This window comes from Anopheles darlingi, chromosome 2 (assembly GCF_943734745.1).
Source record: "Anopheles darlingi chromosome 2, idAnoDarlMG_H_01, whole genome shotgun sequence".
NCBI classification, from domain to species: domain Eukaryota; kingdom Metazoa; phylum Arthropoda; class Insecta; order Diptera; family Culicidae; genus Anopheles; species Anopheles darlingi.
The window spans coordinates 32,489,403-32,516,902 of record NC_064874.1 but is presented as its reverse complement, the minus strand read 5'-3'; the positions used below and the strand labels follow the sequence as shown (position 1 = coordinate 32,516,902).

The 27,500-nt window shown below is 46.0% G+C and overlaps 8 protein-coding genes across 8 annotated transcripts in view; 3 read left to right on the top strand and 5 right to left on the bottom strand.

Moving 5' to 3' along the window:
* LOC125950604 (regulator of G-protein signaling 7-like) overlaps nt 1-2,255 on the bottom strand; it is a 4,185-nt gene extending 1,930 nt beyond the window's left edge. Inside the window, exons 1-4 of the mRNA XM_049678756.1 lie at nt 583-2,255; nt 316-429; nt 120-245; nt 1-17 (exon numbers count right to left, since the gene is read on the bottom strand). The exon at nt 1-17 is cut by the window's left edge and continues 275 nt beyond it. Coding sequence (XP_049534713.1) covers nt 1-17; nt 120-245; nt 316-429; nt 583-1,568 — 1,243 coding nt within the window. The 5' untranslated portion in view covers nt 1,569-2,255. The remainder of the gene's footprint in view (nt 18-119; nt 246-315; nt 430-582) is intronic.
* Nucleotides 2,256-3,535: 1,280 nt separating this feature from the next.
* On the bottom strand, nt 3,536-5,201 carry LOC125950615 (ferrochelatase, mitochondrial). The gene is made up of 3 exons (XM_049678782.1): nt 4,930-5,201; nt 4,707-4,863; nt 3,536-4,620 (listed from the first exon to the last, which is right to left on the bottom strand). Exons 1-3 carry the CDS (start codon nt 4,979-4,981, stop codon nt 3,657-3,659), a joined length of 1,173 nt encoding a protein of 390 aa, XP_049534739.1. The 5' UTR covers nt 4,982-5,201; the 3' UTR covers nt 3,536-3,656.
* A 128-nt stretch (nt 5,202-5,329) lies between these two features.
* On the bottom strand, nt 5,330-7,216 carry LOC125950622 (annexin B10-like). Its single transcript, XM_049678790.1, has 3 exons — nt 6,866-7,216; nt 5,711-6,601; nt 5,330-5,639 (listed from the first exon to the last, which is right to left on the bottom strand). Exons 1-3 carry the CDS (start codon nt 6,881-6,883, stop codon nt 5,583-5,585), a joined length of 966 nt encoding a protein of 321 aa, XP_049534747.1. The 5' UTR covers nt 6,884-7,216; the 3' UTR covers nt 5,330-5,582.
* A 720-nt stretch (nt 7,217-7,936) lies between these two features.
* On the bottom strand, nt 7,937-10,025 carry LOC125950621 (annexin B10-like). The gene is made up of 4 exons (XM_049678789.1): nt 9,449-10,025; nt 9,132-9,308; nt 8,317-9,030; nt 7,937-8,245 (listed from the first exon to the last, which is right to left on the bottom strand). Exons 1-4 carry the CDS (start codon nt 9,464-9,466, stop codon nt 8,189-8,191), a joined length of 966 nt encoding a protein of 321 aa, XP_049534746.1. The 5' UTR covers nt 9,467-10,025; the 3' UTR covers nt 7,937-8,188.
* A 225-nt stretch (nt 10,026-10,250) lies between these two features.
* On the top strand, nt 10,251-12,393 carry LOC125950620 (annexin B10-like). Its single transcript, XM_049678788.1, has 4 exons — nt 10,251-10,388; nt 10,524-10,700; nt 10,813-11,526; nt 12,001-12,393. Exons 1-4 carry the CDS (start codon nt 10,371-10,373, stop codon nt 12,055-12,057), a joined length of 966 nt encoding a protein of 321 aa, XP_049534745.1. The 5' UTR covers nt 10,251-10,370; the 3' UTR covers nt 12,058-12,393.
* Nucleotides 12,394-12,484: 91 nt separating this feature from the next.
* LOC125950618 (WD repeat-containing protein 91) lies at nt 12,485-13,921 on the bottom strand. The gene is made up of 3 exons (XM_049678786.1): nt 13,529-13,921; nt 13,306-13,446; nt 12,485-13,224 (listed from the first exon to the last, which is right to left on the bottom strand). Exons 1-3 carry the CDS (start codon nt 13,770-13,772, stop codon nt 12,599-12,601), a joined length of 1,011 nt encoding a protein of 336 aa, XP_049534743.1. The 5' UTR covers nt 13,773-13,921; the 3' UTR covers nt 12,485-12,598.
* An 82-nt stretch (nt 13,922-14,003) lies between these two features.
* LOC125950632 (ER membrane protein complex subunit 6) lies at nt 14,004-14,658 on the top strand. Its single transcript, XM_049678800.1, has 2 exons — nt 14,004-14,244; nt 14,317-14,658. The coding sequence occupies exons 1-2, from the start codon at nt 14,106-14,108 to the stop codon at nt 14,523-14,525; spliced, it is 348 nt and encodes a 115-aa protein (XP_049534757.1). The 5' UTR covers nt 14,004-14,105; the 3' UTR covers nt 14,526-14,658.
* Nucleotides 14,659-22,410: 7,752 nt separating this feature from the next.
* The window catches only part of LOC125959177 (protein glass-like), an 8,736-nt gene continuing 3,646 nt past the window's right edge, over nt 22,411-27,500 (top strand). The window contains exons 1-2 of the mRNA XM_049691988.1: nt 22,411-23,013; nt 24,967-25,097. Coding sequence (XP_049547945.1) covers nt 24,996-25,097 — 102 coding nt within the window. The 5' untranslated portion in view covers nt 22,411-23,013; nt 24,967-24,995. The remainder of the gene's footprint in view (nt 23,014-24,966; nt 25,098-27,500) is intronic.

Sequence of the window (27,500 nt, the reverse complement as noted above, 5' to 3'; positions counted from 1 at the left end):
GTATCGCCTCCCAGAATCTGTACAGGCCATGAAAAGTAAGATAAACAAAGAACAGGATTAGGGCATCACTAGTGCGACGCATGTTAACATATAGCATGCCATCCTTTTGTTAACGTTACTTTAAATTTTCACCGCTGAACTCCTTGTCCAGAAATTTGGTGAATTGCTCGCGTCCAACCGGATCATTGAGCAGTTCTCGCAAGCTGAAGCCCCAGCGTTTGACTCGCTTCATCGGAATGTCCTTTCTAGGGTAAACGAAAAATCGGGAAATTAAAAATAATTAACGTCTTGCATCTCAGAGTGAAACACTTTTACCCAAGCTTCTCAGCATCCCAAAGTTCCGTGTTGTCCGTATGCCATGGATTAGGATGATCCGGTGCGGAAAGAAAGTAATCAAATTCACTGTACTGCTCGTAGTATGAGATGTACCTAGGGTGGACGATAGAAGCGAAATGGACAGGAAATGAGAATAACTAACTGGGTACTGTACAGAAACTATGTTAGCGATTAAATAATGCATAGCAACTTATGTTTGAGCATAGCAATTGAATGAATCAAGTTTCCATTCCTCTGCTAACTTACGATTCTGCCGCCTTTGACACTTTGATCGTGCGCCGGTCCAGTTTCTGCTTCAGTAGTGTTATCGTCTTGGCCATGGTTTCCACCGGATTGCTGTGTGCTGCTGTACCGGCCGATCCGGAGCCCAGCGACGACGCACCCTTCCGGTACGCCTTCTTGATGTCCATCTCGGTGGTGTTCACGCAACCGGGCATGGGCCGGTGCACGTCCCAAAAAGCGCGCTCCTGCGAATCCAGCACCTTCCGCTCGAGCTTATCCCGCTTTTTGTCCACCTTGCTCTGCGCTTCCGCTTGCATAAAGATAAATTCCCATTTGCGCGAAAACATCTTTTGCAGTTTGGCCAGATTCTCGGCCTCATAGTCGGCCAGCTCGAGCCGCGTCTTGTTCTGCATGGTGCGTTTGCACAGATAGATGGCGTAGTCCGTGTTTTCCGGTTCCCAGAAGTTGGACGGCCAGAAGTAGGGTGTCTGGAAGCGATAGAACGTACCATCGTTCCGCACCGTCAGCTGGTGGTCATCGATCGGGAAAAGATAACCGTGCGAGGCCAGCAGGTGCGCTAGATGTAGTGCTTCACTGATGTCGTCCACCGTCAGGTTAGCCATAATCCACTGGATCAGATCAGCTCCGGTGAAAACGGACGGCACCTTGCTCATGAACGCTTTGACAGTGCGCACCGATACTCCGCTTCCCTCGGTTTGCATCCGTTCCACGATGGCTTCCATTTTTTTGTACACCAAAATATTGGGCGCATCCTGGCCGGGTGCAGTTGGTGGTAGTGCTTGTTGCTGATGCTGCATCAGGTGGCTACTACCGCTGTTGCTGCTGCTGCTGTTGCTCGAGACGACGGTACTAGCGCTAAAGCTAACCACCGCACCGCCGCTTGCAGCGGATTTTTGCGGCAGTCCTGCGCCACCACCACTGCCAGAGCTGGAGTGCATATTTTTCGCTAGTTTTTCCTTCTCTGTATCAACGCTCTTCTTTGTGACCATCGTTCGTTTGCAGTAGAGGAAGATTGGGCGGAAGCTTGAGGGACACTTCCTAAACTTCAACTTCAGAATTGCGGTTCCGTGAATCCGTTGGCGTTTGGAACTTCTGCTTCTAGGCCGATGGATGGTGGAGCACTCTTGGGGACACGCACTCTCGCTCACTATCTCTCTCGCAAACACTGACACACGCACTCGTTCACGGTTTTTTACTCTCCATGCGAGATGCCTCCAAGAATATGTTTTCGCTATTGAAATACTACGATCTCAGTAACCACGAATCACAAGGTCATCATACCTTCAGGCCATGAAGACATTCTTTGGAAAACTACGTTCCATCAGATTTGCTGCTGGTGCTTCACCAGGACACGTGTGGTGTGTGTATTGTAGCTTTTTTTCGTGGCAGTAGCAACAGCAACAGCAGCAGAAGCGGTGGTCTCAGAGCTCAGAATCCGACAGTGATGGCAAAGCACCACCAGCTGGAACGAATATCTCAGCTGTATCGCCCTAGTGCACAACATATCAGCTCAATCGGCGACACATTTTCGTACATGTACTATTTATTGTAACATGCGAAACATGATAACTGTGCAACACGAAACTACGCTGGATAATGGCAAATTTTCACAACCAACCAACCCGCCCATTAGTCGTCGTTGCCGTCACGCTGCACAAGGACACCGAGCTTTCCCTGGAGCTGTGCTTGTGAGACTGAATCGCGGAGAGCTGAACTGTCGCCCCGATCCTTCTTAATACAATGCTAGGATAAGAGAGCATAGCATTAACGGGGACGAGCGAACGAGAGCCCAAATGGACCGAGATGGAGGCGCCCATCAGAGTAGCAACATATCCTGATGGTGTGGCATGGGTTTCTCTCAGACCCATCAGAGCAATCTGAGCAGGAAAATTGCACATTTTCTCTCGTATCTCAAGGGCGCTAGCGTTACCACGAAAACAGTTATCGCCACCTGATTTGCATCAGATGCAAGGGAGCCTGTTTTATGAATTTGTGCTTACACTTACACCCCGGGAATAGTAGACGGAACGAAAGAAAGCTAACCAGTCTAAGCGTTCGGGTGGAAAAGTGTAAATTTAGGCATTTTACGGTTGGATGAAGCAGTTTATTTTTGGATTGGGAGTTAGAAGCGATAACCAAAGTAGGAACATGCCAACTGAGTCGCGGGAGTCCATGAAGGGCTAGCACGCAGTTATGCTACGAGTTTGAATAAACTATTTCTTAAAGGATTTAACCCTTTTTTGTAAAGAAGCAGACTTATCAAATGGACTGACTAGCTTTACCAGAAAGCTACTACTCATAAACATGAAGTATCCCATGTCCCATGTTCTCGTTCATCACTTGTGAGATGGAACTGGGAATCATCGTTAGATTATTTGTTGTTACAATGGTTCACACAGTTATTTTTTTGCGGAAATGTTACATAATATACCCAAAATATGCCAGTGTCGTTACAAATAGGCGTACAACTATCTGATCATCTGAGTTTGTACCGGTTGTATTGTTTATCTCAATAGAGCGTTTTTAAACATGAAATTCACTACCATTTATGGCCAGTTTATTGACTTTAAAGCTCAAACTGATTGTTTGAGGACATTTCTCTTCTTTGCAATAGATTGAATGGTTAAAGGCCATTTGCCGCCGGTCGCCGGTGCTGGTTTGGTTGTCTATGAAAGAGTATGCATCGTTGATGTTATTATTTGAAGGCCTACAACAGTGCATGTTTGTGCTGGTTTCAAGTTTTACTGCTTAATTAATCGCAAAAGCATTAGCCTTATCTTAATAAAGAGTCATGTTCAATATGGCTGTCTCAATAGGTGCAGTATAATCGCACCGGTAACACGCCATTCCACTCCACACTTTTAACCGCTGTCTCTAGCCGGTCCTCTCTGCTACGTGATATGATAATTCATCGAAAGCAAGCGCTCCTCGAGAATGATAACGGACTGGCCACTCGTAGATTGCATCATAGAAGATTCGTATTTATTTCCCAAAAACACTTCTCACACACTATCAAGAGCCGTCGTCATGGCACCGTGGCCTGCCTGCGATGCCTGCGTTCACTGTCGATGGATTGATTAGTTGCACAACTCCCGGTACCACTGCTTACTGACGGAACATTTTTGATTAACGCAGGCCGGGCAACGTAGTAGGAACTTGGGTCCAACTGTGACGTCGCTGGCAAGATGGTTCCGTACGACATCCGCGAGTGCCTCAATGAAGAGCGGATGATCATTTGGGGCCGCCGCACGCCCAATTTTCTCCGCGCCCACTTCATGCGCCAATTCTTGACAATACTCAATGTCGAGCTCGTGGAGCGTCTCGATGTGCTCATTCACAAATGCGATCGGTATAAGGATGAAGTTCTTTTTGCCCTGCTTCACGTAACCCTTGATTGCATCCTCGGTGAAAGGTTCCAACCATGGTAGTGGGCCCACCTTCGACTGCCACACCAGGCAGTAGGGTTGCGACCAGCCCAGCTCCTGCATCACGTTCTGCACAGTGGCACCAACTTCCGATGGGTAGGCATCACCTCGGTTTACTGCCCGCAGTGGCAAAGAGTGCGCTGAGAAGAGCAACACGACCTCCTTCCGTTTTTCGGTCGGAAACTTTTCCAGCTCCTTCCGGATGTTATCGGCGAATGTTCGTGCGAGCAGCGGATGTGTTCCCCATCGATCGATCACGCTCCATCGAGCCTTGGACAGATTAGCCGACGGGTTGTCCTTGTAGTGCGTGAAGATGGCGTTGAAGCTGGAACCGGACGTCGCACAGCTGTACTGTGGGTACTGCGAGAACAATACCACTCGTTCCGGTTGATCACGCTCCACCTCCCGCAATGTGTCCTCCGTCAGCGGGTTTACATACCGGAAGGCTACGTAGTGCTTATGGGGTCCCGTTTCCGGTGACAACTTGTCTAGCGCTTTGCACATCAGTTCCCCTTGTACGTTGGTCCACTTTAGAATCGGTGATCCACCACCGATTTCGGCGTACTTCTTCTGTACTTCGGGCGTCCGGCGGTTCGCTATCCAGGGCCCCAGTTTGCTGCAAGCGAGAAAAGGGATATTCGATTTAACAGGAACCGTATAGTGGCCCAACGGCAGGCGGGGAATGCCGTGTGTGCGTGTTACCTTTGCACCGGTAACTGTATCATGTCTCGATCGGTCATAATGCGGTGCAAATAATCGTGTACCTGATCGGTATTCTGTGGTCCTCCCATGTTGAGCATAACGATCGCAGTGCGGGGTTTCGTCGCAACCGTACGCAATGGAACTGAGAGGGCAGTTACTAGGATTAAAAGAATCCGGCGGGATTAGTTTCACTCAACTCAAGTGTCCGGTTCGTTTCACTTACCATGCTTGGTCGTAGGGCTCGAGGAAATGCATTTTCTGAGTAAGGAATGCATATTTGAATCGCAATTTGTGGTCCACGCAGTCACACTTTCACCTTAATCACTCTACGGACACTGAACACCTGCGAGAAACGTTGGCTGTGGTCGTAGTCGGGGGTTGAGCAACTTTCTTGCGCAAGCCGCAGTCGCTCCGATCAGCCGGTTCCAGAAGTTTACGTTTTGCGTGTCAAAGTGAATGTCATCGTCAGCCGCACAACGGGAGTGGTGCACGCCGCGGTGATAGTCAAAACCGCTCTCTCAACTAAATTTTGTAAATGGAGTATTTGAAGGTTTATTTTGCAAATTTCCTTAAGTAACCAACAGAGGTTGCTTATTTAGAAAGAAACAAATCCAAAAGAAGAATGAATGTGCTTGTAAATGAATCGTTCGAGTATGTATATTTTAAAATAGTTTGTTCATATACCGAATACAGTACATTCGAGATTTTAAAAAGTCATGCAATATAGAATGTAATGGACGCTGTTGTCTATAGAAACATAAAACATTGGCACGTGCTGGTTGACTCCCGTTTCCCAAACCGCAGAATGCTGAGGAGATTGGATTTGTATAAAGCTAGAGCTAAAACACATGTTCCTTATCGGTTGTTGCATTCCCTTCATGCATTGCCAAGGATGGCACAGAGAGCCTTTTTGTAGTCGCCGGAAGTTTCACTCTGTAAAAAGAAAAGATAAGTGAGAATGACGATAAGAATTGGGCATTCAAACGCAGCTTGACTCAACGAACCTTCACCGCACTCAGCAGCGTTTTGTTGTACATTTGTTCAAACTCGTCCTTGATGTTCTGCAGATCAATCTCCGCCCGACTGATAATGATGCGGATCAGTGTTTTGTCGTCCGTGCCCATACCATCCATTGCCAAGAACAGCTTTTTGGCGAAGAAATGGGGCGCCATTTGGACGCACTCGACGATCGCACTGAGCGCCTCATAGAAATCCCCGCTCAGCTCCGCTTTCAACGCTTGCTCGATCGTTCTGCCCGTCTTTTTCTTGTACTCCTCAAATACATACTCTAGTTGATCGAAGGAAGAATGAGCCAGGATCTTATAAAACGCGGTCTCATCCGTACCGAACCGGCCTTCGCCAGCATCGTACAACTGTTGGGCCTGTGCAACTGCCTTCTCCGGGTCTACCGTACCAGGTGCCTCACGCGTCCCGGTAATGATCAGAGTCAGCAACCGACGGAAATTACCGGACGTTTCTGAGCACACATGCTCAGCCAGTGGCCTATTGTACATCTCCTCATAGACACGCGCAATCTCGTGCATCTGTTCGTTGTTTTGCGAGCAAAGTATTTCGATAAGGGCCTTCTCGTCCGTACCGATACCATCCATCGCTTTGAACAGCTGCTTGCACAGATACTCCACCGGTGGCAGCATCAGGCCGATAATTACATCTTCAAACTTGCCGCCCAGCTCCGATTTCAGATCTTTAATCAGATCGCGACCCAGCTCGTTCTTGAACGCCCTCAGTATTGCCTGCCGTTGAGCGTTGCTGCGTGAGCAAAGAATATCGATGATCGCCTGCTCATCGGTTCCGAAACCTTTCATAGCTTTCCGCAGCGCTGCCGCATCTTCCGATGGGTTGAAGCTCTCAACCGGCACCACGGTCGGAACGGGCTACGGAGAGATAAATCAAACGAACCGAATGGTTTAATAATGTTCTGAGGCTACTAAGCGAAAACTAAATGGAAAAGCTGCTTTTAAGTGCGATGATTCATCGATGCTTTCAATGATTCACTACCGCACTGATACTGATACTGCGGTCTACGTTGGAGAACTTTCTATAGGAACCATAGCCAGTGCATACCAAACGATGCGATTTAGGGAATGGGATAGCCAGCGTTGCTTTTCACTTTCTTTAAAAATAGAAATCTTACTCACCGTATAGTACCACGACATGTTACGATAAGCGAATCACTTTTGTTAGACTACCAAACAAACGATAATCCGATGCAGATGTTTAGCTTCAATTGGCAATCGGGCGTAAATTTGCGTCAGGTGAGCCACGAACGTACTGTTACTACCACCACTTATTTGTAATTCAAGGCGTTACTAGATCGGTTTCGAGGTCACTTGACGTGTACGCTTCCCACAGGGCGAGATCGCGCTGCTGTTTCTCAGTGAGGATGCGTGGAACCGCGAACCGAAACCGCGATTTGAGAAGAGCAAACGTGAGAGCAAGTCAGTGGTCAACAACTAAATGAAAACGCTTCGGCGAGACGATTCAACCAACACCTACGACAACATCGGCAAAAACCGAACGCTTTACAACTCGTCCGCCGTCTCGTCGTCTGGGATTTTTTTTTTGCTGAATGAGTCAAAGGACCATCATAAATTAGCTAAATGAGTCAAAGGACCACGAGTTTGTTTATGGGGATTAGCAAAACTGCTCTGCTGGGCAGCGTAATATGTGTGTTGGTGTAAAACTCACATATTAATTACAGACCGGAACATTCCATTTCTAAAGGGAGAAGTACGATAAGAATATCTTAAATCATTGTAACTTACCAAATAATTCGAATGGATACCAGGAGCCCACATGTTTAACGGTCAAACGGAATGTATTATTTATTTAAAAACGTTCTATATAATGTCTAGTCGAAACCGTACACGATTCTGGTGAAAGAAGGCTTGACACGCCAAGAAGTCCGATTGGAAGGAATTGATGGAATCTTGATGGAATATATTTCGCCAGAAGCGGATGGTGAAATTTGTGTAGCCCAATTTGTCAACAATATAACCTTCGCCTAATGGACTTTATTAAGAATGCCTCGGATTCCTTAATGCCTGATGTTGGTCATTAATGGGATAAGGAAGGTGTGGCCGTCGCACCGAAACCACTTTCGCTACACACCCCCACGGTATCGATTTTTGTCTAGTCGACTTTTTTGTTGCAAATTGTGGCAGTAGGAGTAACAATCATTACACCGATCGATAGGCGTCGACTGGGTGGCGCCAATACAGTGGTCGGGCTATCATTAGGTAGAACTGTGAGACTGAGAATGAGACATTGAATTCACTCCTTCGAGCGTAGCGTTTGACATAGGTCGATTCGTTCGATTTATTATAGAGAACGTTAGTAGACACCGATACACTGTAATGTAGAACCAACCAATTGTACGTAATATGCTTGGCATGAAACAGTTTTACCCATAAAACGGATGCATTGTGCACGAGCTGCTGTCCCCTTGCTGCTATGGACGATTAGGCATTTCCGATCAAGGCACAAAGGCCGCGTTTGTAGTCTCCAGATGTTTCATCCTGTATGACGATGCAGAAATAGACGGTCAAAGTCAAACCAACAACCTTGGTTAAACATTCTTGCCCCTTACCTTTACTGCACTCAGCAATGTTTTGTTGTACATTTGCTCGTACTCATCCTTAATGTTCTGCAAATCGATCTCAGAACGCGAAACGATTATCCGGATCAGCGTGGCATCATCCGTACCAACACCGTCCATGGCTTTATGAAGTCGTTTGGCGAAGAAATGGGGAGCCATCTGGACACACTCGACGATCGCGCTAAGCGCATCGTACAGCTCACCGCTCAGTTCTGCTTTCAGCGCCTGCTCGATCGTGCGTCCCGACAAGCTCTTGTACTCTTCGAACACAATCTCCAGCTGGTCGAAGGAGGCGTGAGCCAGAATCTTGTAAAACACCTCCTCATCCGTGCCCATCTTTCCCTCACCGGCATCGTACAGCTGTTTGGCCTGCTCGACGGCTAGCTCCGGATCAACGGTGCCCTGCGGATCGCGGGCTCCTACGATGATCATCGTCAGCAGCCGGCGGAAGCTACCCGACGTTTCCGAGCAGATATGCTCCGCCAACGGTCGGTTGTACTTTCCTTCGTAGCAGTCAACGATGGCTTTGATCTGATCGTTCGTTTGCGGGGCGATGATTTCAATCAGCGCCTTCTCGTCGGTTCCGATACCGTCCATCGCTTTGTGTAGCTGCTTGCACAGATACTCCTCCGGGGGCAGCATAAGTGCCAGAATGACATCCTCAAACTTCCCGCCCAGTTCCGACTTGAGATCAGCAATCAAATCCTGTATGTCGACCACGGCAACGAAGGCGAAAGGAATGGATGGAAAATTAAAAATAGAAACCACAACTTGTTTTTTGGAAGCGGCCATCTGCAGCAACTTACGCGACCGAGTTCTCGCTTGAACGCTTCCGAGATCTCCTGTCGTTGGGCATTCGATCGCGCACAGAGAATATCGATGATGGCCTGCTCATCCGTACCGAATCCCTTCATCGCCTTGCGAAGTGCATTGGCGTCCGCGGACGCATCAAACTCTTCCGCCGGCACGACCGTCGGTTTGGGCTGTAGAAAGCGGAACACCAAAAGCGAACGAGGCGTTAAAAGCATCCGGCGTATCACAAAAAGTGCATCTGGAACCAGTTGGTCTGGCGTCTTCGGATGGAGCAAAAGTAAAGGCCAGGCCGGGGCTTTAATTATCTTACCGTATAATACCAAGACATTGTGAAGAAACAGGACAACAAAAGCACTACTGGGGCGGGAAATTAACGCTGGTGTGAAACTGTACCCTCTGTTCCTAGAATGGAAAAATGATTACTGACGACGTCATCAGCGTCACGACGGTACACCAAAGAGACGCAATAACGGCGAGAATCCGAGATGAGATGAGCCCGACAGACGCCGAACTGGCTTCGGGGAAACAGACGACGCGGTTCACTCCGGCTCACTTGCGCTTCGAAGGGAATTCCTTGATAAAAATGCGTTTCGATCTGTTATCAATTCGACCGGATTTGCTGGTTGACTGCCAATAAGAGACTCTTTTCTTATCGTCAATCTAGGAGGCGTGGTAACGACACTTTTTTTGGTCCACACAAGTATCTTAAAAAGGGGAAAGATTCGTTGATTTCAAAATGCAACTGCAACGTATTTCGTGAATGAACACCGCGTGAGAATCACGATGCACAGTCATCGACAAAATTATGTCTCAGACTAACATATATTCGTAAATCTGTGATACATTACGGAAAACAAAAGGACGAAAACATGTCCTGATCCTCTCTACTGCATGCACTACTCGCAATCTTCTGCGGATATTCCATTGCTGGTTTATTTGTTTCAAATTTTCTGAAACATCCAGAAGGGTTTTGCGATTTCCAACCATTTTTATTTGGCAAGTAATGCATTCTCCGTTTGTTAAAATCAAACGTAGCCTTTACTAGCGGCTTTTATGTTTTCAAACGAAATGTGAGATGAAATGCTGTGAACATGTCTTTTTGACGACAACTGTTAGCAAACGCGCATCCCGCATTCATTCTGTGTTCGTGCTAGCAATCGGATCGTTAAATTGTTCAATTAAGGCAGGAATTCCGGTGATTCAGTGAAAACTTCTTAATAATCAACAGCATCATGTCTTGGTATTACACGGTAAGCTTAATCAGGAATAATTGCAGCCATTTCCTTATCCAAAAAGTGTGTCGTGTAACTGCGGACACACCTTATCGATTTTCCCGCATTCCATCGCTCAATTTATATGCTGCTGATGTGTGTTTCCCGATGCAGCCCGTTCCAACGGTAGTTCCGGCCGAAGATTTCGACGCTTCCGCCGATGCCAATGCATTGCGCGCCGCCATGAAGGGCCTAGGAACGGATGAGCAGGCGATCATCGACATTCTTACCGCTCGTAGCAACGCCCAGCGGCTGCAAATTGTGGAACAATACACCAGCGAACTTGGTCGGGTAAGTAGAGGAGGGGTCGGTGGCGGGCTTCCTTACCTTGAATCACTGACTAGGCGCGATGACTCATACGCGTAAGCGCGCAATAATAACCCCCCTCTCGGTGGCATTGCAGGATTTAATCGACGATTTGAAATCCGAACTGGGTGGCAAATTTGAGGACGTCATCGTCGGTTTGATGATGCCACCGGAGAAGTATCTCTGCAAGCAGCTGCACAAGGCGATGGATGGTATCGGGACGGATGAAGAGACGCTGATCGAGGTGCTGGCACCACAGACGAACGAAGAGGTAAAGAAGATTGTCGATTGCTATGAGCAAATGTACGACAGACCGTTGGCGGAGCACCTGTGCTCAGAGACCTCGGGCAGCTTCCGCCGGCTGCTGACGATGATCATCGTAGGCGCACGCGATCCGCAGGGTACCGTCGATGCTGAACTGGCCGTTCAGCAAGCTGATCAGCTTTACAACGCCGGCGAGGGAAAGATGGGTACGGATGAGGAGGTGTTCTATAAACTGTTGGCCCACTGCAGCTTCGACCAGTTGGAGATTGTGTTCGATGAGTATAAGAAGCTTTCCGGCCAAACGATCGAGCAGGCCATGAAGCATGAACTAAGCGGTGAGCTATACGATGCACTCAGTGCGATCGTTGAGTGTGTCCAGATGGCCCCCCATTTCTTCGCAAAACGTCTACATAAGGCCATGGATGGTGCCGGTACTGATGATGCCACGCTCATTCGGATCATCGTTTCGCGTTCCGAGATCGATCTGCAGAACGTGAAGGACGAGTACGAGCAGATGTACAACAAAACGTTGCTGAGCGCTGTTCGGGTGAGTGCATTGTTTGTGTGGTTGTTGTTTTGGCTAGTCGATCGCCTCCATTCAACAACATTTTTCGCTTGACCACCGTACTCCTGATTCCCAATAACCATCTCAAGCACTAATAGAACGTGTTTGTTTGTTTGTTTGTTTGTTTCGTTCCCTCTCCGCTATGTGTTGCCCCTTTTCCAATACCACAATAACGGCATCTGGCTCATCTGGAATCGATTACGTCCGATGATCCACCGATAGGAGGTAACAAAAAGACACAATTGCCTTAGGATCGTTTCATTTGCACTCATTCTCATCCGAGTTTCATAAACTCGCACCCAAATTCTCATTATCCATCCATTCATGAATTCATCTCTATTCGGCTAGCCACGTATTTCAATCAAAATGTCTCAGCATTTGGAATTCAAGCACCACGATCATGTGACGATAACGATGGCTTTACTAACCAGCGAACCTTTATTTTGTTCTTTCCAGAACGAGTGCTCTGGTGACTACAAGCGTGCTCTTTGCGCTTTGATTGGAGGGGCTTAAGAGAGCATAGCGCCACATACCATTAACCGAGTGTCGCCAATGAAGATATTAACGGACAATTAACACAATATTTTAAGCAGAGTAAAGCCCAACGAACGCTCAGCGCAATGCTATTTCTACGTAATCTCGAAGATGCAGAGAAGCTCGACGATAAGCGTGTAACGTCCCCATGTCGACCAATAAGTATTTGCATTCAATGTGTAGCCTTTGCTCTCGAGCTGCCTTGCTGCGTAACGCATTTGAAGCACAGTATTTTACAGCACACCAAACCGTGAATAAAGACATTTAAATGTGGCAAATCAAATCGAGTATGCTGTGAAGGGGAAAGTCGAGGCAAAAAAGAATTTCAATTTGCCATAAAGGTCATAGAAAGGCTTTCTCAACATATAAACATTCCCCAGAGCAAGACGAATTCATAGTTCGGCCCATCCGTTCTCGTTATGGGCGTTCACACGTACGCAACTTTCATTTATATATATATATATAGAAGATATAGCTTACAGTACAAAATATTCTTAATGGAATACCTACGAGAGATTACCTAGCTATGGATCCAATTGCTGCGACTGCCAACACTGCCGGAACGCTTTTTGTTACGATCCAGCACCGTGTCCCGTCGCCCCAGCACAGGACTACCACCTGAACCGATATTTCTAATCAGTGATTTAAATCCTCTGGCCTGGCTTTCCGCCGCATTGCCTAAGCTGTTCGATTCTTGGGCAATAATGTAGAAATCATCTACGATGTGCGTCGGCGGCGGAATGCCAAATGGTTGCAGATCATTCAACGACTGCATGCTGGAGGAAGTACGTGTCGAGTAGCGGATACGGCCGTCGGCTGTTAGACGCTGATCACCACCACCAGCAGAGGCGCTCAATCTCGAATGATGACCGGTAACACCAGTGCCAGCAGTGGCTGATTGCAGATACTGCTGTTGTTGCTGCTGCTGAATGGAGGTCAGTTTGCTGCGCAAGGTAGTATTTTCTTCCTGTAGCTTTTTAATCAAACAACCCTCCGATTCTGCCTTCGAAATGATAGGCTGTGGCATGCACTGGTAAATGGTGGAGAGAAAGTTGTGCAGCGAGATGAGCAGCGTGTCCTGCCATTGCTTCGTGAAGCACACCGCGAATGCCGCATGATCCTCGGGGTTTTTGCAAAAGGGGAAAACTGGAAAAAAAAGAAAAAAGTAAAGGATGGAAAATTAGGTTCTGGAGAGTACTGAAAATACGGCTCACCGGAATCACTTACAGAACCACTCTTTCCATTCACTCTGCGCTACCAACTCGGGAGAAAGCTTCGAGAAGAACTCGGTTATTTTGTCCGCCTTGTTCGAGGTGTACGCCACGATCAGGTAAAATTTCAGTAACGATTGCTCCAGTTTATTAATCGCTGCCAAAGAAAAACGGGGGAAATCATCATCATCATCATCATGATGCGGGGAAGCCAACGGAACAGTACCGTTACTACGTACCGGTGGCGAAATGGTGCTCCAAGTTACGAAACAAATGGTTATTTAAATGGGCCCACAGCTCGCGCAATCCCTGCAGGTCATGGTTGTGTATCAGCAGCAGAATCTGGTCAATAACTTTGTCCACTCGGAAGCTCTTATCCTTATCACTTTTCAGCTCGTTTTCAAACACTTTCAAGGTATTGGAAAACCCGCGAAACAAGATATACTCCCGGATTAACCCGTCCATGTATTGAATGTGTGCCATTTTGGGCCAGAAGACGAGAAAACCTTCCTTTTCGTGAGATTTCTTTTATTTTGTTTCCAGGTTTTTGGGTTTTGGTTTGATTTGAGCCTTGATTTTCGTTCCATGTACGATATTTTCTTGCTCGTTGAGTTGACCGTAGCTGCAGTGGTGGTCGTATAATTAGCAGCATTTAGGGGCAAAAACGCGAGATTTTCATAAAAAATACCAAAATAATCGAAAATCGTGCTACAACCCTGGTTGTTTTGGTCTCCTGTTTTTTGGGGTTGGAAGCCCGTTCCGAGTTCGGAAATCGTTGTAAAAAGAGGGAAATTCTTGATTTGTGCGCGATAGAAAATGGCTTCGACTAGGGTGAAAACTAGGGAAACCAAATCGGGCGAGATAATCGCGTACAGCGATGCCGCCATCCGAAACAACGCATCCGCCGTCGAATATTGCCGAACGTCGATGGCTGCACTTTCCGGCAGTACCGCAGGTAGGCGGCTGAGCACCCCTTGTTCCGAGAGCTCCTTGATCCGAAAGACCGAATCGCTCTTTTCTTTTGCAGGTGTTCTAGGCCTTACCGGTATTCTGGGATTCCTGTTCTACTTGCTAGCCGTGCTGTGCCTTTGGCAAATGCTGCTCCTGAAGTCGGGCTCGAACTGGCAGAAGTATTTCATCAGCCGCAAAAGTCTTCTCACACACGGGTTTCTGAGCGGATTGTGCACCTACGTGCTATTCTGGACGTTCCTCTACGGTATGGTGCACGTGTATTGAGATGCAGCAAGTCGGGACAACCGGGTGGGACGTCTAACTGTGGGCCAGGGCTTTGCTGTATAAATTATTGTTTCCAAATACATCATACCAACATTTACCTACCAAACCAATCCTCGGCAAGTGTATTTATCATTGCGGACTATGAGGGTAACACCTGTGTTTGCGCAAGGGTTTACGGCTGTTTGCGGTTGGGCGAATGCATTGTTAAAGGAACCTACAAGGTATAGTTAAATTGATGTCGTCTTGAATGAATGGAAGGAAATCACCGAAAACTTTGTAATGCAAAATCGTTGATGTGCATCGAACCATATTTCAACATACGAGTCGTCGGCCAGTCAGCCAAATCATCATATTGAACAGTTAGTTTAATGTCTTCAAGTATCCTTCAAAGATTAATTATTTTATTGACAACGTTTTTGTAATCTCTAGAATTTAATTTTAACATACTGACTCAACCGCGAACACCTCATCCTGTAACATGCTTGGATTACCTAGCCCCCTTTATTTTGGGAAAAAATATTATTGTTGTGTTAATTTATTCAAAAAGAATAAAGAGTTCCGTAGAATGGCGAAGACGGAATAGCTTCTGTCTGATCAATAAATAGCTTAAAATAAAATAAGCTCAAATAATGGTAAGATTTGTCTGTTTTATTGAAACTTTTTAAATATAAAATGCTTTGAATTAATGCTCAAGATATTGTCTCAACTAGGATGCGAACCATATGAATATGATTGTCTTTTAGGTTCTGCGCTTACAAACTTCGAGACGAGGAACGCATCTCAATTGCTCAATCTCAATTTCAAAGAAAACTAAAAAGAAACTCGCAAAATCATAAATTCCCAAGTCCATGGAACCGGCGGTACGCCGCCGGTACTAGACCGTGGGCAACTATCAAATTACAGTGATTTGAATCAAATTAACTTATCATCATTGTCATCATCAAACGATATCATTGAGCGGACGCTGGATATTATTTACATTTCCCATCCATCGACACTTGCCACCACCGCTGGGAGACCGCAGCAGTTACAACTTGGCTCATGCTCGCCGCAGATCAAATCATTCTTCATCCTCTGCCTAGAAAACGTGCGACCAGACCGGCTACATAGGAAAAGTAGCAAACCAAGGAATTCTACCCGGTGATGACTTTGCCCGCTACTCATCCCGAGACCCATCCTATGGTAGTCATCAGCTCATCCAACGCCGTCGTCACACGACCCGTTCCCGCACCAACCATCGATCAGTACCGCTCGCTGCGCTAATCGCTATTATTTACATCACCGGAAACACGTGCTTCCGGGGCCACTATCTACTCTCCGGTGCGAAACACCGTACCAGGGAAGGGGTGCCACGGAGAAGGGCAACATCATAAGAACTATCTTGTCCGCGTATTCGACACCCCTCCAAACACACCGGCGAACTACGCTCTTTGGTTTGATTGATTAAATCACTTTTCATCACCCTCTTCGAATCGCGGCGTATCGAGGGGACGCGCCCGTAACCGCAACCGAGACACCAATCCTACCAGGCGCACCGGCTGACCGGAACAATATGTCCCGGTAAATTAAAAGGCACTAAGTATACGCACGCTGGGTAAACAAATGATCGAAATCGTGCGGTAATCCGGGTATCGAGGGGCCACAAAATTTACTTGTGCAAACACTGGTTCCTCGCTATTAAGGTACTTGTGTCAAAAGTGGGCGTTAAACTTAGCGTAAAGCAAATTGTAATGTTCGAATGGTACAGCCACATGGTTCTAGTTAACCTATGATTTACGAAGAGGGCAAATTTTAGTCAATTTATTCATGAGATTATCCAGGAAGAACTGCAGCAAATCAGCAATAAACAGCGTAAGAGATGATAATATGTATATAAGAAGTTAAATTGAAGACACTTTTTGTTAATTTTCCCTGTTTGGAAATGTACCATAGAGTCATAAATGGACTACATTTTGAGCGAAATGTCTGTGTTCGTATTCATCACTATTAAACATAGGAATATTGCCACTAATAAATATAAAAACATTGGCGATCGAGAATGAATCGTCTATGAACATGAATATGAACATCAAGCAAAACTCGAACCAATGTTGATTTACATATGAAAGACTCTGAAACAAGAAGACATTTCGCTGATAGTTTCAATTCTCTACCAACGCATTAATGGAAATCAAGTCACTATTTCAAAACCGAAATCATTTTCCAGGCTGTGTAAACCTGTGTAAAAAATTGTTAACTTAATGATGGTATTGCAATTTAATAATTTACGAAATAGAACAAAGAAAGTCAGAACGATGGAAAACGATGCGCCTCTGTTTAGTGAATTGTATTCATTTACTTTCCAAAGGCTGGTGGGAAAGGTATTGATTACCAACGCATCCAAGGATATCAGACCCCTTTCATTTTGAGCCACCGACATGTTACATGGTCCTCACGCACGCAAAAAGGATCAAATCGCTAGCGACGGCTTGTGTGACGAATTGATATGTCACTTTCCCGAAGTGACCGGGAAATGCATCCCTTGGCCGAGGAGCGAGAGCAGTTGGAAAAATAAAACAACGTGGCCATGGAAGAAGTATCGATATCATCGCGTTCACGATTCCGAGTTCCGCCTGCTACCATTGGCCATCGGCTGGTCCCCGGATGTCAGTCACTTGTTTCGATCGTCCGATTGATTGCCGTTCGTCCTGGCTGGAGGCAACTAGGGGGATGGGTTAGAATTTCACGGCATGGGAAACGGAACACGATCGCGGCCGGCGGGAGAGGATCGCTTTGTTATAATTGAAACATAAGAACGTTACCCACCATCCGGGACCTCGGGAATGGTTCCGTTTCCGCCGACGATAGCCCCATCTTGGCCGGACATAACCCACCAATTCGATCATTTAATGAATACATCACAATCTGAAGCAAAATTTAGTTAAAAGTAATGGCGCCCAGTGCCGTGGAAAGTGGAAAACCTGCGAACAACTTTGCCCAACGCCGCGAAACAACATCGAGCGAGCATTGAAAGATGGAAATGTCCTCGCAGGCACTCGACCAACTGGGTGGAGTACATCCCAACTGTAAGGGCCACAGTAAGGCTTGTTGTTGTGTTTTGGCGCAGCTCGACAAGGGGAAGGAAATTGAAAAGAGGAAAAAGCTAGCCGGCTCATCAAATCATGTGGCCTCTTGTGGGGCTTCGACAATCGATACCGCTCGGCAGATCGTCGACAGGGACCGTGGTTCCGGTCGCCGAGCCGCTTCTCGCTTGCTTCATTCATCCGTTCCGTTTACCACGAAGACAGTGCTAGCGATGGCACCTGGGACCTGCTAACGGACACATACGAAAGGATCACAGCGCTAGCGACTTTGAATGGTAAAGCAACGGAGGATTGTGGGAGGATTGGAGGGGGACATAAAGGCGCGCGCGCGCGTTAGGTGGAACAGGGAAAGAACTTGATGTTTCTAGGTATACTCCAAGGCATCCTATGTTATTCGCGTAGTAAAACGGGAAAAAATCATCCCAAGTTCCCATAGTTACCGCATTGATATGCGGTTGAGATATGCTATTCTCGATTGTCGCCATGAAAATAATCAAAATTACACTAATAGCAATGTTTCTATGCACTTTAACCAGCATAGAACAAGTACATGACTCATCAGTAGCAGTTGGAAAACAACGTTTGGCGCATTCCATTACGACTAGGAGGCATTGTAGGCAAATTGTATTTCCTTTGATGGCGACAGAAGCGACAGCGGCGAGCTAGCTCTACTCGTGCTGCTCATAACATGTGCAAACCCCCTCTCCAGCGTCACTGTTGTGGGGCTTCATATTCGTTTTTAATTTACGCCGCGCCACCAACCGCGGAACCGGCGTTGGCGCTCGGAAAACCGGGAATCCTGGAAAAACGTTCAAGCACACACACAGTTATAATGGCTATGAAAGAAAAGCTGTAATTGTGTACCAGGACGGCTCGTGCAGTCGCCCCACTTTTGTTCTGGTTTGCTGTTAACCAATCTCGTGCTCCGATTTCACCCACTATCGAACGCCATCTTGTAACTCCTGGTCAACGAAACGTAATATGGTGTTGTTTTAAATTACATAAATTTAAATAAACTTATCGAACACCGAACGGTGGTCTGCTTCAGCTTGTATCTGAAACAGTCTAGATGTCACGCATGGCAGCTACTAGATCATTTCTACTTCGTTACGATGTCTATATGCTTGTCAATTAAATAGTCAAACTTGACACCCAGTTTGCCATCAAACATTTAAATTTTATAGAATTCACGTGTAATATTCTGATACCTGAATTCCCTAAGCTCGTAGCTTCCGTAAGAGGAAGAGCAAATTATTTCCATATTGGCTGCTCTCTACGATCGCGACGGTAAGACATGCAGCTGCAATTCATAAAAACCTGTCTGCATCCAAAGCTGCAAAAAAAACTGGCTCGCATAAAAGATGACACAGACGAGTCATTGCCCCTGGGATACCTTGAGGAAAAAGAAAGCAAAAAGCCCCAATTAATCCAGCAAGAGGATTCGCCTCGTATGCAAACCATGTGGCCAAAGATTAGTACACATCATTGCGTAAACGTCGTCCCTGGGGTCTGGCTGACTGACCACGGGTAAAGCGCGTACCGGTTACAGCGCTGCTGCTTCAACTGGGGGCAAGAAGCGGTTCGCCAAACTCATCAATGAATTTTCCTGCTACAGCTTCTTCTCAGCGAACGGCTGCTGGTGTTCTTCAAATCTTCCCATCGCATGGATAGACGGGTTTTTGCGAAAGGAGCGAATGGTAAGCCACGCCACTTTTTAACCAAAACGAGATCGTTCGATCGACCGCTTGGTACCGATCCAAAGGGAGGGCTCCGCTCCCTCATGAGGAAGGACTTTTTTTGACAGCGTTTATTAATTTTTTTCTGATGACCACGACCACCCAGTAGGGTGCACAGGGAATAAAAGAATAAGAAAACAAATCCCAAAAACGTACCAATCGAAAGTGAACCGAAGAAGACTCCTTTTCCGGGAGCTCCGGAACACCGAGTCAGCGCGTCAGCCGTGTACTGGTGCGGGATCACTTCGGGGAACGTCATCGTTGTTTCAACCCTTCCTTCCTTCAGCTGAACCGGTTACGTCGTCGAATGGATTACCGATCACCAATGTCTCATCTTACGGTCGAACGACCGAAATCCGGACGGGTGCGGGACGGGACAGCACAGCAGCCCGCATTCACAGAAGGGCCCAACCTGCGAGCGTCCTGCAAGCGGCTGAAGCAGGAGCATTTCGTGCCGCTCGAGTGAACATTACCTTTACCTTCTTTCTTCACTAGCCGTGGCCACACGGGGCGAAAACTCTAGCGCAAACGAAAAAATTAATGTCAAAACGGTTTCGCTTAACCCTTACACGCTGTCAAATTTTTATACGTCCGCGGACTTTTTCGCTGAACCCTTGACGCTAGCGAACGCTTTATTTACGAAAATGTAGGTTCTTTTCGTATTGTTTTTGCATTTTTAATATAAATATAACAGCAACAGCAACAAAATCGTTAAAAACTGCAAAATTTATTCGGAAATCAACTTCAGCGGCCAAAACACAGATGAAAACAATACGTTTGACATTTCGGCATAAATTTTCGGGGTTTTACGCCTGCCACACGAAGCGAAAACATTTTGGCATTAATGTGCAAATTTGCGCGCAAATTTTCGCCCCGTGTGGCCACGGCTACTCGCTTGACTTCTACGTTTTTTTTTTTTGGCGTAGAATCCAGGTCGGTACCAACATCTCGCAACATCGGTGGCAATCGGGAGCAGCATCATCGGATACGGCAGCGCTGATCTGGCGTTTGCTGGGCCAATGTTTTGGATGAAAAATTGGATGTTTGGCGGATCGTGGGAGAAAACATCGGACCGCAGGACATTCAGGGTCGAGCGCTGCAATCGCGCGTGTCCGGTTTCGCCAAGGAATAGCCTGTAGGCGATCATCACTAAGCGTGAGCGTTAGTATGACTGCTGGTAATGTGTTGTTTCTGTTAATAAAAAGGGAGCATTTAATAAGAATTGAAACGAATAAATAACATTAATGTAATTCCTTTTTTTAGTAATGAATTACATAATTCAAGTTCATAATTCAAATGAAGTTCATAATTCTTGTTCTACAATCCAAGTGGAATAAAGTGTTAAACAAATTGTAGCGTAGGTAAACAGACACAGTTCAGACTCACAAACAACATTCCGAGCTCGGAGGTCCCTTGTACAAGTGCCACCGAAAACCCCTGGATTGAAGCTTATCATCGAACAAAAAGGTTAACAAGGATTAAAGCGCATCAGCAACCTTTGAAAAAAGATGATCGCCGTATCCGCGTCCTGATGGCCACCGGCTAGAACGGAAACCGAATGGAAAGCGGAACGCCGAAGAAAGGATAAAATATCAACAAAGTAGACCGGTAATCGATAGCTTCCGTACCGTTTTGATGCTGCAACTGCTGCTCTGGTGGACAGTTTGGACACTGCCACCGTTGCAACACCGGATCAAAATGCTACGTGCAGCCCCAGGATGCAGGATGTGGCACATCTTGCCCGTGGCACCAACATCCGAATCGCTTCCTTACGCTGATACACACGCATCCTGCCCGGCGAGAGCGAATAGTGTGGAAGGGAAGAAGGGGGGGGGGGGGGGGAGTGGGGCTTACTGCGTGGTCTTGGAGGCAGCTTTAATTTTAAACATCGTGTCAGCAGGTCAAACCTGTTGTATGGGGGAAAAAAAACCAAGAAAATGAAAAAGGAAAGTCGAGGTAAAAAAGTATCAAATTTGCGATCGATGCTGTTCCACCGATCGATGGGGCACCGATCGAGCGTTCCCTGGCAACGCGAGACCTTTGCATCGATCGATTGATCCGTGGTTCCTAGCGTACAGTACATGACAGAAAAATGATTAAAAGGCACTCAAGCTCGTACGGGCAGCGAACGTGCAGAGCTGGCTTTGATGGATTCACAGCATATTAACATTATTTGCTAGATGTGTCTCCATGCGACCACCATACTGTAGCAGCTTGCTGCCGATCGCCAAGCACTCTATTCACTGATTCCACAGGCATGGGTGTGCGCCATGGTAGTGGTCGTGCTGGTGGTGGTGTGTGTCCTCAATGCGGTGCGAGCGGCTCTTGAGTAGTCGGATTGTCTTCCTTCCTCCTTGCCTCTCTTCGTTTGCTTCCCTTTACTACTGTCGCCTTCACGCTAGCCATTTGTCCATCATATGTTCCATCCGTTCGCCTTCCGTCTCGGCACGGTGGAAGGTGATGACGGGCTGTCCGGACGACGGGGTGTGTCCGTTCGGCCGGTCGCTGGCTGGCTGGCTGGCTGGCTGGTTTGCTAGCAGAGTTGAGTAGAGGGGACAACGGTTGGTTGTATCGTGTGTTCGTTCCTTTTGGTCTTTTTTTTTGTCTTCCTCCCGTTCATGAACTCACCCCTGGCAAAGAAGGAAGACACCAGAGAAAGGGAAGCATCAACGTATGGGCGTATGGCAGAAGGGTGTGTGTGTGTGTGTGTGCGTCCTGGTCTGGTTGGGCGATAGTTTCGGATAGTTTTCCACCCGGCCGGGCCGGTTGATGGTGACCGGTCGGACTTCGCCCATTCAGTCCTTAGCATACCGTCCTTCCGTGAGTATCGAGCATCGAACCATCTAACCAGTGACCGTCGTCCGGCCGGCACGTTCGATTAGCTAGCTGCTCAAACTCCATCCTTGTCATAGCTGCAGTGTAGTTACAGTTAGTGACGGATCTGCTTTTTGTGTGTTTTTACGATCGCTCGCTAATTCTTCTTACCTATCTCTACCTGACGGGTCCGTGTGCGGCAAGAGAGAACGGAAGTGATCGATAGTAGTGCCTGTGCTATGTGTCTGCTCCCGAGAGCAACCGGAGTAAGAAGCAGCGAGTGCGGCCCCCACTTCTGACCGTGCCATGCTTTCGCATTTCCGGATGCTGCCACTATACCGCTTGCAACGCAGGAGAAACCGCACGAATGGCTCCACCGTTCGATGATGATGCTGGGGCATCAGAAGGGCAACCGGGTGGTAGTGCAGCTAGTTGGTTGGTTGGTGGAAAATTTGACCAAAATGTGGCCCCAGCCGCTATGCTCTGCGAGTGTGCGAAAAAGCGAGTTATGATATTTACTGTTGGGTGTAGCAGCGATACAACAGAAGCATGATCATCAGTTGGCTCGCGATCGATTCGTTTAGACTTCAAACTCACTCAGTTCCGCAGTTCTGCGTTTGTGTTTTTATTCGTTTGGTTCTTTGGTCCTTGTTATCCTGCGTTCGTGCGCTTTCGGCATTTTTAAGTTGATTTTTGTGTGTTTACGCGTGTGTATGCTACGGTTAGATCGGTGAGCTGTCGATCGATCTTGTGAGGTACCGATAACCGGAAGTGTACCAGTATACCGGAATCGAGCAAAGCCGGATGATATCCGCACCGGCACGAGCGTTGGATCGAATAATACATTCACTCTGGGTTAGTAGTTTCGTGTGTACTTCTGGCCGTTGTTCTCTCGATTTTACTTTGTGTGTGCTGACTACTGGGTGTTCCACAATAGGTGCCTTTAAAATGAAATGTAATTTTGTCACAACTGGAGCTCAAGATTCAACCCTCCATTTATTTGTTTTATCACTAAATATTTCAAAAGAGAACTCTATCAATTTGGTTCGAATGTGTCAATTTTTGTTGTCATAAATTTGCGCAAACGTTTTATGACTCAGTCGGAGCTCCATTTCGGTCGAGTTTTACTCGAAAATGTTGATCTAAAGCTGGTTAAGTCGGACCGCCGACCACGTTATTAGTGATGGAACTATTTTTTTGCTTTATGAAGCAGTATCCTGCAGGCAGCAATTTTACTTATCTCATTCAACTTGGAAGTAAAACAAAGCAAATGATTAATTAAAATTATAGACCATCCCATAGCATAGATTGTATAGATTATTTATGGGACTCATTTAACTCTTTAACTTTGATTCTACATTTCTATGAAATTTATGTAATTTTAGTTAGATATTGCCTCACCGGTCTGCGCTAAGCGCGACTTCCAAACTCGGCGATTTAGTAAATTTTTAAATAATCAGATCAGAGTAAATAGATGATCTATCGGAGCGATGCGGCGGTTTGGCGCATTCTAACGTATGCTAGAAACAAAGCGATGCTCGGATCAAGCCGGCAAAAGAACTAGGAGTCTACCGAAACCGAGCAGCAGCATGGAAGCTACTCATGATAAATACGAAAAGGTGGTCTTTGAGTTGGACTTTGCATTGATGTTAATTGAAACGATGCAACAGTAATGAAGTGTCCTCGAATGGCTCGTGTAAGGTACTACTAAACTTAACCAATCTTAGCAGACATATACGCTAACATTTCCGCGAGATGTAGTTCCGATTGCTTGGTCCGATTGTCGTTTTTGTAGACTAGTTCTATGCACCAAAACCAACCATTCTGCGCCCCAGTGACGCTCGAGCACTCTTATTCGAATGCCCTCAAGAGACGCAGGACGGACGATGGACAGTGTTTCAAGATCTTAGGGCTAGTCTGGGCTCTGCTTGAGTTCCGTTCGAGTGCCAATTTTATGTTCTGGTCTTGCTTCTGGTTTGACTGAAAAAGAGTTTGTTTGATGAAAAACCGGTGGTTGGGTACTGTTTTGATGGGACTTATTGCAAAAACAAACAATAAAATAAGGAAAAAAACAAAACCGACGCCATTTTGTTTTCGAATTCACAACCATTTTGGGCGTGGTGAAAAGTCACGTCCTACACTGTGGCATAGTGAGAACGGGGGCGGGCCGTGAGAAGCGCTCGACCAATGGCAGCGCCGGAACCATCTCACTATAGAATCGGCCATCTCACTCCGACTTCGGGCTATTTTCACACCTTCGGGAATCTTCGGCTTTTTTTAATTTGAAACGACCGTTGACGACCGTTAAACGTTATTTTTCCCAAAAGTTGGCCCTCTTTCGAGTGTTCTCGGTCAATTTTACATCAATTGAGAGAGAATCCCTTCCTGTGTCTTCAGACCGTTGTGTTTTTGTAAAATAATAACCCCAAATACGCCAAAACATGCATGAAAGTTGGATTAAAAACAAATGTAACCGAGTACAGTACGTAAGGTTGCACAACGCACTTGCGCTACTAATTTATCGACCAATACTGAAGTAAAAGGTGATGAAGGATTCCACTTGCGCAAGTTTCTACCGCTTCTAGAACAGATTTTAAACAAGTCCTTTTCCTCGTAACTTCAACAAGAAGTATACTATTTTGGCGTTCTACCACGGGAAAGCTCCGCCAGCTTTCCGCCAGTCAAATTTAAGGGAGTTTTGCTTTTGTCCTGCGCTGCGCCGTTATTTTCCCCTAGAGATTCGTAGATGACGATTGCTACTCTCTAATTCGGTCCTTTCCATTTCCGTTCTGCTTTTCCCTTCCACAGAGTTCAATCAGCTACACGAAGGTGGAGCCATGTACATATCATGCGGGAGTACGGATAGCACGGCCCTGGAGACGGAAACGGGGTATGTCCCGAACAATCCCCTCTTCGGAATGCCGCTCGACAGCCCCCAGGTAAGTCCATCGGTATCCAAGCATCCGGTATCCATCGCAACCAACCAATCGGCTTGGTAACGGTCCGGAGCATAGCGAGAGTCCTTGATGGGGCGTAAATTCCGTTTTACCACGTAAAAACGAGGAATCGGGAAACGCCCGGAATACTTTTCGGGACTTTTACCGTACAGCATCCGCGCACGGTTGATCGGGGTGCTAGTTAGTCGGTAGAGGTTCGCGGTTACGCTTCGTTTGGTATCGCTTGCTAGTTGAAAGGCAGATTTTGCACACATTTTCCAATATTCATACTGCATCAAGCTCCTGATAGTTCATAGAACCGGAAGTGAAAATCATTGTGGATATTCTGGCTCTGTCGCTTCGTATGTGGATCAAACAAGTGTGTCTTTTCTCTATTCGCTGAGTCCTAAGTTAGTAGATATTGCAGCAGATATTGCTAGTAGATGTTGTAGTGCTAGTAAGCAGTACAATGTAATGTGTTATATTTGTGAAACAGTGTCTAGAAATAGGGATTATAACAAATCATGTTGTTCACGAATGTAACATTACTGAATGTATTCATAACGTTTGTTTTAGTATATACCAGGTGTAACGGTATGAAATGAACGTCTATGCATAAATGTTACGGAACGTGAACGAACCTTGAATTGATTTTTCTTTGCTTGCTATTACATCTGTTAAACATGTTTAGCAAACATCAAGCCACAGCTCAACATCATCATGTTGAACTTTGTGCCAAAACGTGATGTTTTGCAGAAAAGCATTAATAATTCGAAAAAAAGTTCTGCACTATCGCATTGAACTACTTTTCAAGACATATTCTAATTATATTTGATCAGAAGCAACAGCATTGTTCCGACGGTTTAGAGATGAGGAGCATGAAAAACCTCCAAAAAGTTGAATCCGAATTGGAATCAAAATTTAGATGAAGATGACACTTTGAACCAGAAGCAAATTGCAAGAAGATCACGATTGAAAGATAAATTTTGCATCGAATTATTTCTGACCATGAAACTTTGTCTAGCTAAAAATTTTCAGCACATAAAACTATGTTAACCCTCCAATGTTAATTTGCACAAAACACCCTCACTCCCTTCCGTACTCCGTATACCGTGTACAAAGACGAAGCATGTGTACTTGACAGAGAGTTTCAAATAGAGTCACAAAAAATAAAATGTCTCAAAATAAAAATGGAAATTGAGTGGCCAGCATCATCAAGAATGCGAAACATGCTTAGAACGTGCCTGTGGATTAAGTGTCCGTGCAAACGCAAACTACCGTCGCAACTTATGCAATAGGATATTGTGTAAGGCTCGTTGCAGAGCTGTACCTTGCTAATCGATCGATACTCGGCTTACATCATTGTACAGCGGTTCTGCCTACGTTCTAATGAACTTATCGATATCACGCTAAAACCGATTATGATAACAGCGTTGGCGTCGGCGATGCTAAATTCAACCTCTTTTCGCATCCTTTTTTGCGCAGTATCCCTATCGAAATGGGGCGATCTGTTTTAGTTTTCGATGGATACTAGAAAGCGCAAATGCGTCATGTGAACAACCTGACCAACAGGAACTAGTGTTGGACCATTCCCCATTCGAGAAGGCCTTCGTTTGCTCACGTCAACCGACGGTAATTCACGTGATGGCGTGTCCCTTTTCCCTTTTTGCACTAATGCGATTATATTTGTCGTTGAATTGTGCTTATCGCAGTTCCTGGCCAGTGTTTTTCGTTCTGTCGTCAATAGAATAATGTGTCGACGCTCTGCGTGTGGACAACAGAAAGTGGCGCCGAGGTCTGTGTTGTAACCGACAACAGCACATGTGCGAATCCTCTTGACCAACTTGATGCCTCAACAGGGTGGTGGAACTTGCCCTGACGCAAAGATGCAGAAGTAGCTTAGTGATCGAATGTAAAATCAGGTGTACTTTTTGTCCAGAAATTTGTTAAAAGTTTCAGAACCTTTCAAAAGATGCCCAACGGTATCAAGGTTTTCTTTTCTTATTCGTTGATAGATTGATTAGTTTTTACAATGTATGTACAATGTGTATAACAATGGAGCAAAAAAGGGATCCACAAAACTGTAACAAACGAGGGGTTTACAAAATATTTTCGCTTATCGTCGTTACATAAGAGTATTAATTTTCACTGAAAATTCAAGCATTCAATTATATAAGCGTCTCGTAATAACCATATAAAGTTATAAATTTACGTAAAAAAACAACCACTTACCCAATTTTGTGTAAGCCAACCGAAGTTGTTAAATCTAACGAGTTAAAAGCACAAAACAATCCAATCAAATCAAACCTCTTTACATATTTAAAGTAGTAATCAAAGTGGATTGATTTCAATTATCTATTCGTTATTAAATCATTGACATTTAAATATTGTAGTGCAGCGGTTTAT

Coding starts and splice junctions, on each gene's coding strand:
- LOC125950615 (XM_049678782.1), bottom strand. CDS start 4,981: ATGCATTCCTTACTCAGAAAATGCATTTCCTCGAGCCCTACGACCAAG. Junction 4,864..4,929: donor GAGCCCTACGACCAAGCATG/GTAAGTGAAACG, acceptor TTTTAATCCTAG/TAACTGCCCTCTCAGTTCCA. Junction 4,621..4,706: donor ATACAGTTACCGGTGCAAAG/GTAACACGCACA, acceptor TCTCGCTTGCAG/CAAACTGGGGCCCTGGATAG.
- LOC125950622 (XM_049678790.1), bottom strand. Junction 5,640..5,710: donor CGCTGCTGAGTGCGGTGAAG/GTTCGTTGAGTC, acceptor TTCTTTTTACAG/AGTGAAACTTCCGGCGACTA.
- LOC125950621 (XM_049678789.1), bottom strand. Junction 9,031..9,131: donor TCAAGCGAGAACTCGGTCGC/GTAAGTTGCTGC, acceptor GTCGACATACAG/GATTTGATTGCTGATCTCAA. Junction 8,246..8,316: donor CATTGCTGAGTGCAGTAAAG/GTAAGGGGCAAG, acceptor ATCGTCATACAG/GATGAAACATCTGGAGACTA.
- LOC125950620 (XM_049678788.1), top strand. Junction 10,701..10,812: donor ACACCAGCGAACTTGGTCGG/GTAAGTAGAGGA, acceptor GTGGCATTGCAG/GATTTAATCGACGATTTGAA. Junction 11,527..12,000: donor CGTTGCTGAGCGCTGTTCGG/GTGAGTGCATTG, acceptor TGTTCTTTCCAG/AACGAGTGCTCTGGTGACTA.
- LOC125950618 (XM_049678786.1), bottom strand. CDS start 13,772: ATGGCACACATTCAATACATGGACGGGTTAATCCGGGAGTATATCTTG. Junction 13,447..13,528: donor GGAGCACCATTTCGCCACCG/GTACGTAGTAAC, acceptor TTTCTTTGGCAG/CGATTAATAAACTGGAGCAA. Junction 13,225..13,305: donor TGAATGGAAAGAGTGGTTCT/GTAAGTGATTCC, acceptor TTTTTTTTCCAG/TTTTCCCCTTTTGCAAAAAC.
- LOC125950632 (XM_049678800.1), top strand. CDS start 14,106: ATGGCTTCGACTAGGGTGAAAACTAGGGAAACCAAATCGGGCGAGATA. Junction 14,245..14,316: donor ACTTTCCGGCAGTACCGCAG/GTAGGCGGCTGA, acceptor TTTCTTTTGCAG/GTGTTCTAGGCCTTACCGGT.